General features: G+C 33.8%; 1 protein-coding gene across 1 annotated transcript; it reads right to left on the bottom strand.

Annotated features, from left to right (window-relative positions):
- Positions 1 to 210: 210 nt before the first annotated feature.
- LOC143744463 (ganglioside GM2 activator-like) lies at positions 211 to 3,076 on the bottom strand. Its single transcript, XM_077235973.1, has 4 exons — positions 2,705 to 3,076; positions 2,450 to 2,599; positions 967 to 1,149; positions 211 to 855 (listed from the first exon to the last, which is right to left on the bottom strand). The coding sequence occupies exons 1-4, from the start codon at positions 2,804 to 2,806 to the stop codon at positions 697 to 699; spliced, it is 594 nt and encodes a 197-aa protein (XP_077092088.1). The 5' UTR covers positions 2,807 to 3,076; the 3' UTR covers positions 211 to 696.
- Positions 3,077 to 11,321: the final 8,245 nt, after the last annotated feature.

Here is an 11,321-nt window from a genome sequence, read left to right as displayed (position 1 = left end):
TGCAACCATGACAGTAAAAAAAAATACACCTTTCACTAACACACCGACTCTTTATCAAACATGTTCAGCTGAAAACACGATGCTGCTGGGCAGTGTATGAAAATTATAAAGTGCAGACAACAAAAACAAAGTTTAAAGTATTTTTAAAAAGTTAAATCAAAATGTAAAGTAGCATATTACAGACTAAATGAGAAAATGTAAAACAACTACTAAACTTGTTTGAATGTTTATTAAGAAAAAAAACAAAACAAGATATTTCCCCCTTAAACAAAACTGGTTCAGCTTTGATTTGACACTGCACTTCATTTGTACCAAAATAACAGAATAAACCATGATAGGAAAACAATCAGTTGTTAAAACATTCATGTTAATTTACAGTAATAAAATAAAACCTGTGCAGTTTATGATCTAAAGATTTTCAGTACTCATGAGCCTCAGCTGTCAAACTTTGTCCAGTGGTTTGTGAAGCAATCTGATGTAGGGACGTTTACAGTTTCTACCAATCATTTAAAAAACAATTGAATGAGATTTCTAATTAGTTAAAAACAAATGTGCTCACATTCTTAAAAGTTATGAAAGTGAAACTTAGGTAAAAATCCTTTAATCAGGTAAAAATCCTTTAATCAGGAAATATTTTCTCTTCTTACCCAAAACCAGTGTCATAGGACAGTAAATAATCTCAGCTTGATAGTGCTGTTACATCGAGGAATGCAACGAGAAGCTGATTTTGAGGCATCCCAGTTCCTTCTCAGAGCTTCCTAAAATACCCTGTACTTTGTATTTGCCATTAGTTAGCCAGCCAGGCAGTTCAACTTCTGGTATGTTGATATCTGACGTCGGCAAAGAATAATCACCCTGAAAAAAAAAGAAAAAAGATATGAACAATGTTATGCCTCTAAAAAATACATCATGAACTTTTGTGTTCTTGCATGTTCAATAAAATCTTGTGAATCGGGAGACTCTCACAGCTTTGAATGGGCAGTGGCAGGGCAGGCCATATGTATGCAGAGGCTCGGGACAGTCCTGTCCTGGGGGGATGAGCTGATTGAGCAGGTCACAGATATTAGGATAATGACAACTTCCTATTTCTTCCAGACATGGTATTTTCACCCACAGACCAGCTACTTCTTTTTCCAACGTCACATTCACCTGAAACAGATAACGGAGTAAACATGGAGTTATTAATGGGATGGTTCACTCCAAAATGAAAATTCTGTCATTGATAGATTACTTCCCCTCATGTTGCAAGACTTTCGTTCATCTTTGGAAAACAAATGAAGATTTTTTTTTATAAAATCTGAGAGTTTTCTTACCCTCCATTGGCAGTCTGTAGACACAATTACCACTTTAAAGCCCCAGAAAGGCAGTAAAGACATCCTAAAAGTAATCCATGTGACTCCAACCTCAATTTTATGAACTCATGCGAGTGGTTTGTTTTGAAAAAAAAAAAGAAGATGAAGAAATGTCTTATGGATTTGGGACGACATGAAGGTGAGTAATTAATGACAGAATTTTCATTTTTGGGTGAACTAGCCCTTTAAAATGATGCCTTATGAAGACAGCCTCTTGTGATAGTCACAAGACAACCAACGGAGGTTCCAGACATAAAAATGTATTTCACTAACAGTCCATTAAGGCATAAACTAGGTCACAAGAATGGCCAGAAAACTCTGAACTGAATTCAAAGGTTCAAGGTGCAAGGTGAAAGGTAAAGATATTAACGACTTTGTAGTATTTGGATGGAGCATAATAAACATGACTATCTCACCAACCTCTTTGAAGAAATCAGGAATTATGAAAATGAATCAAAAATTTTAATTTTTAGCCTTCATGTAACTTCTTCAGCAAGTCATCTGTAGCACAGGTTTTTATAGTTTGTTCGTATGCACACTAGCTTACAAACAAATTAGCTTATGATAATTCAAATAGCCCCTTTAATCAAACCCAGTAATTCATATTTAATTAAACATGTTATAAATAATATTATGATTTCATAAAATGTATTGATTCCTGATTTGTCACAGTATTTGTGTAAAAAAAAGTGGGCGTTTCCAACCTTATTAAAAAAAGTTAGATTTTTATATTAACAAGTATTTGGGTCAACTTGTTGTATAAACAATACATGTAATAATAGGTAGTGTAATACGTGTCATAGGGACATTTTCTTTAAAGCATGCTATGTTCAAAAATATATAATAATGTCAATCACAAAACATGTACTAGGTAGAGTTCCTCTTTCCACCAAAAATACGTATGTTTTGTTCCGTACGGAATCATCATGTTACCTTTTTTTAACCAAGAAGAGGAAGTTGTTTTGGCATTTCTGAAAATCCTACAGAAATTCTCTACATAATGCTTTTAGAGATATTCACTGCAAACATGCAATTCTCTCAAGATAAATATCAAAATGAATTTAGTCTTTCTGTAATCATATGTCCTTATAGCTTACCGAGAGAGGAGATACCAGCTCTACTGATGTTGTGCCTGAAGCATCTGCTGTTAACTGTCCTGGAATGGGAATGGGATCTGGAGATATATGGAGAGTCTTCAATTGTGCAGGATCTTGTTTACCGCAGTTTTGCCAAGAAAACCCCCACACCTGTTCAATAATAAAAATGAGCAAAAGACAAATGAAAGAAAACAAACTATATAACGTTAGTCACCAGCATAGTCTGATTCGGATTAGAATATTTGACAATCTTACCGTGGCTAATCTGATTTTCCTGCTGTGCAAGTGGCTCGAGCCTTCCAGCAAAAAACCGTTTGCAGCAAAAAGAACGATAAACACGGAAACGGAGCTTTTCATTTTGCACGGTACAAGTCAAATACAATAAGTATAACTTTGTATTTTGTTTAACAAGAGAGCTTAAAAAAACGTCAATCGACCATACCCGGAAACAGGTAACACGACGTAACTTAAAGGCACCTGACAGAACAACTATGTAATGCGTTGAAGACCAATAAAAGCTTTACTTCAGGAACTATCAGTGAGTGTCTTGTGAGTGTGTTGCGGTATTTAAATGTTTTGCCATGATGATTCTTTCCGCATTTCATTCTGCGAAATAGAGTGTTACTGCGACCTCTAAAGGCAGGAGGAACAGCAGTCCGTAAGCAATAGCACTATATCAGAGATTTAAACAAAACGACAACAACTTATTGTATCTTTTTTACAGTCTATGATTGTAACTTTCAAAGGAAATAACATTTTTACTTTTTGGTACGTAGCCTACAGCTTTTGACATGTAAAAATTGCCATGCAAACATTTTTGTCAACACTGACAGATATTTATGAAAACATTTTGTTTTGTGTGGCCTGCAATGCAGTGCCATTCCACCTGGGTGACTGTCCCCGGGACATTATGTATAAAATTGCATGAACATTACCTCTAAAATACATTTAAGCTAACTACAAATTTAAAATGTATAATTAAAACATTAATAACTACATAGAACAATAAAAAAACTCATTTTCTGCATGTCCCCATGCACTCTCTATCTCTAAACTTTACCATGAAATATAATGATTACAATCCTTCAGAAATCATATTTTTTTGCATTGTTGTGTGACCTTATATCCAATCTGCTTTAAAAATGTTTTTTTTTTCATGAGAAAAAAAAATATTTTATCTAATATTTTAGATAAAATACACATTTTAGTCATGTCCCCGGGTTTTCACTCAGTCCTGTTACCCTAACACATCCCTCCCTCTGAAAAACTTGGAATATGTCTATGAATAATCCACAAGACACATTTTCAACAGGAAGTTGCATCATCTGGATCTTCTGGACCCAGAGCCATAGAGAGATTGCTCTGGGAAGACATAAGTTCTTTTGGAACCATACGAACCATAAGTTATTTTTCTTTTGACCATTCATTTCTGTATTGATGAAATTGTAACTATGACTGAGAAGGTCTGTCTCAACATACTGTCCTGTTACCTAAATTATTTCTTATAGATTTTATTTGTTTATTTTAAAAATATTAACTTTTGGTAAGTTACTAGAATTTGCTCAGTGTCTTTGTGCTATTAGCATGTATGCTATGGCCATATGCCATGTATTTGATACATTTTTGATTAAAAACTCAATCCTGTTACTTTCAGTCCTGTTACTTATACTGTATGAAAAATAACAGGAGTGAGTTAAAGTAACAGGAGTGAGTAGAGTCCTCTGTTTTGTTGATTTAATATGGTAAATATTAGTTACTATTCACCTGAATTATGAGTTTTAAGGTTGCAATTACATATATTGTAGACATTAACATTAGTTTTACAATGTAACACCATACTTCCAGTCCACCACAAAGTGACTTAAACGTTTTGTCTTTCTTATATTTTGTAGAAAATGGAGAAAACCTATACTATGCAGGTGCCAGAAACACCCACCTATGGCATGCAGGACGGGAAGGAGCGAAACACACCCGCAACCCTCTCTTTTCCCTCTTTTTTTGTCTTAACTTCCCTCTTTCTCCCTCCCTCTCGCTTCTTCTCTCTCTCCTTCTTTCTCTTTCAACCTCCTTCGCTGTGAAGTACTACTAGCACATAGTACATAACTTCAACACAGAAATCTTATGAACACACAAATCTTATGCATACACAGTCATGTACACTCCCTCTCATACACACACATGCACACATGACTGTCATTCCTGTAACCTAATGTTCATTCCTGTTACTATTTAAAAAACAAAACAAAAAAACAGTTAAACCACTGTTTTATCAGTTTTGTTTGGCCCATCATTTATACAATTATTTAATAAATTAAATGATAAAAAAAAGTATAAACTTTATATAGAATAAAGTCTTCTTTAAAATGGAAAAATGGCTTTGTGCTTTTTATAACCCTAACCTAATATCAATTATTTGTACATATAACCAACAATTTCTTTAAAATAAACACTTTCTTGTGGGGAAAACAAAGGAATTAATTGACGTGCTTTTAAACATGCTTTTTAAATGGCACATGATTTTCAGGTAACAGGACTGAGAAAACATGCGTCCATCTTCTGCTTAGAAACCTTGCAAAAAAAAACTAGATAAAGTTGCCTGAGTTTGACCAATACACATTTTGAATAGTTAAATATGTGGAGTATTAGATTCAGTGTTGAAAAAAGATAAAAAATTAAGTTTTAATTTTGAAGAGTTACAACAAGCAAATGTCACCCATTCCACTAATTTTAAAGGGATAGTTTACCCCAAACTGAAATTTCTGTCTTTAATACCCCGCTCTAAACCCGTAAGACTTTCGTTCATCTTTGGAACACAAATGAAGATCTTTTTAATGAAATCTGAAATCTTTCTGTACCTCCATTGACCACAACACAACTGCCACTTTGACACTTAAGAATTTATTATAAAATTCTCAAGCATGTTCACTTGATGTGCGAGCAGACCAATGAGGTTCATTCTCGAGGAAGTATTCCCAAGTCAAGATGTGCCAAGCTGATAATCAAACTGAGTGTGGTAATACAACCAAAGGGTGCCTCGATTAAGGATTAGTTCAGGGATGTGAAGACTTTATGCAATTAGTGAATCCAAGGTTTCTACTTTTTTTGTTCTATTAAATGTGTCACTCTGGTTTTCAGTGCATCACATAACCGAAAAATTAGTTAATTATTTTGTATTTATTTATTTATCTAGAAAAATCGAAAGCATCATAAAGAATCATATAGCTGTCATGATTATGCTTTGGTTCCGTTTAGTTTCATTGTGTTTTTAATTTGATATTTCCCTGTGCACACTAGTTTGTTCCCATATGGTTTCTAATTAGTTCTACACATGTTCTCATTTCTGTTAATTATCTCATGTATTTAAGCTCTTAGTTCTCCCCACTTCTTTGTCTTGCGATAATGTGACAAATAACAAAACGTATGTTTGATGTTCAAGTCCCTGTACTCTCTGTATGTATTTTTGGATGCAAATTAAAGACTTCTTAATCTCCTTTGTTGTTTTTACTGACCAGCAGTAAGTGACAATAGCTAAAATGATTAATGCGTTTGACATTTTTGTAACAACAAGTTTTATAACAACCATTTAAATTATCTCAAAAATGATTAAAAACCTATTACAATAATTCAAAGCAGAAACTTTATAATTGCGTGCAAAAATCTTAAAATGTATATCTGGGCTGTCACACATTTTTTAATGAAACTGTTGTGTTCACAATGCAGCTTAATTATCCTACTTTTAGCGTATTAGCTTATTTTACAATAATCAATTTATTACATTGAAATATATTTATTATATTGTGAACGTTGTTTTACTTATACATTATGTGCTGCCATTACCATATGAACTGATTACATTATAAGTTGCTACAGTGTGTTCATAATGTAGCCTAATATATTTCTCAATAACCTTAGCCTACATTACGTGAAAAATCGTTATTGCATTGGAAAATAGTTATTGCTATATGAGCGCAAGATTTTATTACATTTTGACAAAAATGATTACATTATAAACATTGTATTACATTAATAATGTAATGCCTATGCTTTGTTATTACATTATGAGTTGCAACATGCCTTCTTTGGTTGTTGTCATTATTGTCTGTGACCACAAGATGGCGATCTGGCATTTGTACTTCAGAGTCATGATGGTCCACTCCAGACATTCTACTATAATTAACTTTGCAACTAAATCCCAACTAACTCTTATTAGACTATTAGTAGAATGTTAGTTAGGGTTCGGGTTAGTATAGATTAAGTTGACATGTACTTGCAAAGTTTCTTATAGTTAGTAGAATGTCTAAAGTGGACCATCAAAATAAAGTGTTAACCTTATAAATAAGACTGTACATTTCTCAAACCACAGTGGCATAAAATCAGTCTGATATATAGACATTCCTGCAAATCACACATTTTAAAGCTGTCTGAATAGTTTTATGGGAGAAATTCCTGTGCAAAAGTGCATCCTACATTTCATGAGCAATATAAGGCTATATAATTTTCTATGTCAGGATATGTGTTTACTGTGGTGAATCATGAAAGGGTGCACTAATCAGGCTGGTGACAGAACACTTGTATTCACCGGCCATATGATGAGTGCGTGAGTCACTGTTAATCTCCCTGCATGTGCCTGCAGGTAAATGCCAGCCCATATGTGCCAAATAATCACACAATGTTTAGATCTAAAGGTACTAAGCTATTCAAACACAGCATTGTTCATACAGTCCTAAATTGGAGAAAATCACTGCTTATCAGATAACATACTCGGCCAGGGATTTGTCAGTGTGTTTAGAGGTCATATTGTGCTTATAAACATGAGCTATATACATTATATACAACCAAATATTTAAATTCTCTTGACATGAGGTGTGGAATGAGTTTAAATGCACATAGCTCATGTTGAAGCACATGATCTCGGAACACACTGACAAATCCCTGGTATGTCATTTGATAAGCAGTAAAATAATTCTAATTACGTAATTAAATAAATATTATAATAATAATCATAAATAAGTTATATCATATATTATAGTAGTCAAAAGTTTGGAATAATTAATGTTTTTAATGTTTTTGAAAGAAGTCTCTTATGCTCACTGAGGCATTTTTTTGATATTGTGAAATATTATCACAAATTAAAATGACTGTTTTCGACTTTTTAATGCTGAATTTACAGCAGTCATTACTTCAGTCTTTAGTGTCACATGATCTTCAAAAATCATATTGCGTATACAGAAGTATTGTAACTAGAATTATTTTCATATGTTATATCTCTTTACTCTCATTTGTAATTTATTCTTTCAACAACATTCCCTATTCAAAAAATGATTATCTAAAGTTTTCTCCATAGCAAAAGTGTCCCCTTACAGGGATTGTTCACCCAAAAATTAAACAATTTGTCATCATTTACTCACCTTCAAGTTGTTACAAAATGAGTTTCTATCTTCTGTTGAACAAGAAAGAAGATATTTTGAAGAATGTTGACAGCAGCCATTGACTGAAATAAATACTTTGGAAGTCAATGTCTGGTTACCAACATTCTTCAAAATATCTTCTTTTGTGTTCAACAGAAGAAAGGAACTCAAACAGGTTTGAAACAACTTGAGGGTGAGTAACTGAAAACAGAATTTGCATTTTTGGGGAACTATCCCAATAGTAACAAGTAGAGCAATTATCAACACATACCCTTTTGATTGTGCAGTTAGAGATCAGAAGCTTTGAGATATGGCATGTTTATCTAACAGAAGATAAGTCTCTGTTGCTATGATGATTGAAAGTGCTGTTGGTTATTGGAATATTTGGCAGGGAATGCTGTGCTTACACATTGTGAGATCAGGGTACATCTGTGTTTTTACAAACAAGCTGAATGTCTGGCACAAAAGTGTATCTTGAATTGTGTGTGTGAGCATGCACATTCTTTATTCCTGTATTGATTTTTCTCATCTTATATTGAGAAATATATGTGCATCAGCTAAATCATTTGAAAAACTCCTCTGGCTTTCTGCAGTTTTGTGATTCATGCCAATGAATATTCATATAGGCTACTATAGAAAATGTGCATACATAGCCTGTAAATGTGTGTAGATTAGCCTTTTTCATATGATCATAAGTTATGTAGCTCACTAAAAGTCAAGAGAGACAGTGAGTTTTTTATTCAATTTAACCATTGAATACATTAATGTTTCACCAATCATTATTACATATTCGGGTCTTTAGCGACCCAGATCTTTAACTAACACGGATGGATCTCTACCTGTCGTGATGATATAAATCTTTCCTGATATTAGAGTAACAATTACAGAAGAATAAAATAAAGCATATTTTGTTACCTTTTGGAGCTTGTAAGGGTTCAGTTTGAGCAGATGTTTTATACCATCATCACTGCCCTCATCAGAACTCATTTCCCAGTACATTCAGCATCTCAAACACATTCTCAAAACTATCATTTTCATCTTCAAAATCAACATTTTAATCACTTACAGATTCTTCACCAGATCAACCATCATTTGACAGTGATATTTGATTGCTGGTGGAATAACGGTGAGTTACGCTAATTCAGTCATCAAAAATTCAATTATCGTTGTGCAGAAAAATACTTACACTGTTACACACTTCAGGTCGATAGTGACCCTATACAATTTTTACAAAACTGAATGGGAGAACAGACGTTTTTTAATAATTTAATTTTTTTCTTGTTATATTGTTTATAATGAATTGATTGATGAATACTAAGAAAGTTGATGTCTAGCTTTAAAAATGATTGAGGAGGAGGGTAGTGAATGATGTCACGGGTCACTAAAGGCCCGAGGTATGCGTTTAAGGGTTAAACGTTTAGCATCTGATTATAGAAATTAATAGACATTATTTGCCAAAAACAAAGAAATTATATTTTCAATTGCTCTAATTTTTTTTTCAGACAACATATTTCAGTATGTTAAACAAAGGGGGAAACCCAAGATTCGCATCTGTAGATTTTCTAATACCCTCAAACGTGACAAATAGCCAGCATCGCTCTCTCAATCTCAGGCAAACAATTTGCACATCTCCCAGGATGATAATGTTACCCCATATCTTGCACAGATGCACCCTGAGGTACAGGAATGAATGAAGGTTTGCATTCTGCAGGCAAACTCATGCATGACAATACTTCAATAACATAATACACAAGAACTATGTCACTCACCAGTGTTTCTTTTAAATTTCATAGCCGTTAGGATATGCAGGCGCCTTTAATGGGTCGTTTCAGTGTTACGATACACCAAGGACACTTGCTTAAATTTTTTTTTTTTTTTTGCCATTTCAGATGAGAATACAATCCAAGGATCTCTGCATGAGTAAAATCTGTGTTCACAATCCGTGCTGCAGCGTTCTAGAGACTTTGTGTGCTGTTGTGAAATATAGCTGACATTTCTAAATGCCAAGTCAGTATCATCATACATACAGTAAATCCAATGTACGCATAAGAGAAAAGCCACTCCTGTGTAAGGCCTCATTTCTGCACTGGATTTTTTAATTTTTACGTTTCTCCTGCTTGATCTAGACTTCTAGACTTAGATGACTTTATTTACAACTCAAGTTTGTAGCACAAACTACATAACTGACCAAAAACCTGGTGACTACACAAGCAGTACTCTTACTAAGGAGCTTTGCTAAAGTTACTACAAATAAAATATGATTTTATAATTTTTTAAACCAGCATTTTTATGAATGACTTTATTTGGGAGCATTACACTACACAACTTCAGAAGTTTAGAGTCAAGTTGGTATAGTGAAAGAAGTCTTTTATGATCACTAAGGCTGCATTTATTTGATGCAAAATGCAGTATATTATTACAATTTAAATAACTGTTGCATCATTACTCCAGTCTTCAGTGTCACATGAACCTTTCAGAAATCATTCTAAGATGCTGATTTGCTGCTCAAGAAACATTTCTTATTAATATTAATGTTAAAAACAGCTGTGGTGCAAGACTTTTGTGAAAACCGTGATACATTTTTTTCAGGATTATTTATACAAATATTCCTTACACACGTCTACATTTGGTCTCATTAACATAAAGTAGCAGCAGTAGTAGTAGTAATCTTTAACATGTTAAGTGAAAAGTTATTTTGGTGACTTTTTACATTCTAAAAGTTCATTACTTTAAACTAGTATTACAGTTCAACAAAAATGCGTATCTGCAGTGGGGCAATTGACTTTCAATCAGTCAGTTATTTCTGTTGATGTTTTGGGTTAGATTCAAACGCTCCAGGGGTGTTAAGATTGTGACAACTCCGAACGTTGTGAAAGCACAGACTTTGCCAGGTTTAAGCTGTGCCTGAAGCATCATTGAGCAACTGCAGTGAATGCATGTGCCTGCACAAGCAGACTTGCTGAGACAAAGCCCGAGAGGGAAAGTGATACTGTAATAGAGGTACATGCTCAACAGTTGTATAAAAGAATGGGTTGAAAGGTTTCGTAAAGTACACTCTGTCCAAACGTGGAAATCTTTGCTGTAGTCTGTTTAAACATTCCTTATATCCAGACCACATTTGTACGGGTGTCCATTTGTCAGATCCTATGGTACAGTTTTGTCATTTGCTGCTTAACAATGCATATCCATAGCAGCTGTTATTCAGTATGGAAACTCAATGGGATAGTAAAGCCTGGTTATCTTGTCCTTCATTTGTTCCTCTGTATCCCACAATCCTACTTAAAGTGCACGTATTTTATTATTACCTTTATTGTAGTGTGTAATATTGTTTTTTGTGAATGTAAAAGGTCTACAAAAAAGATTAAAGTTCAGATACATGGAGTTATTGTCTCCCAAAAAAAGAACCGTTTCTGACCTGCCTGAAACGAGTCGTTAGTGATTCCCGTCTTATTTCCTGCACAAAC

Source organism: Siphateles boraxobius, unplaced genomic scaffold (assembly GCF_051911475.1).
Source record: "Siphateles boraxobius isolate OS27281-9 unplaced genomic scaffold, OSU_SipBor_1 2, whole genome shotgun sequence".
Taxonomy (NCBI): Eukaryota; Metazoa; Chordata; class Actinopteri; order Cypriniformes; family Leuciscidae; genus Siphateles; species Siphateles boraxobius.
Note: the sequence above shows the minus strand (reverse complement) of the source record. Positions and strands in the feature narration are given on the sequence as shown.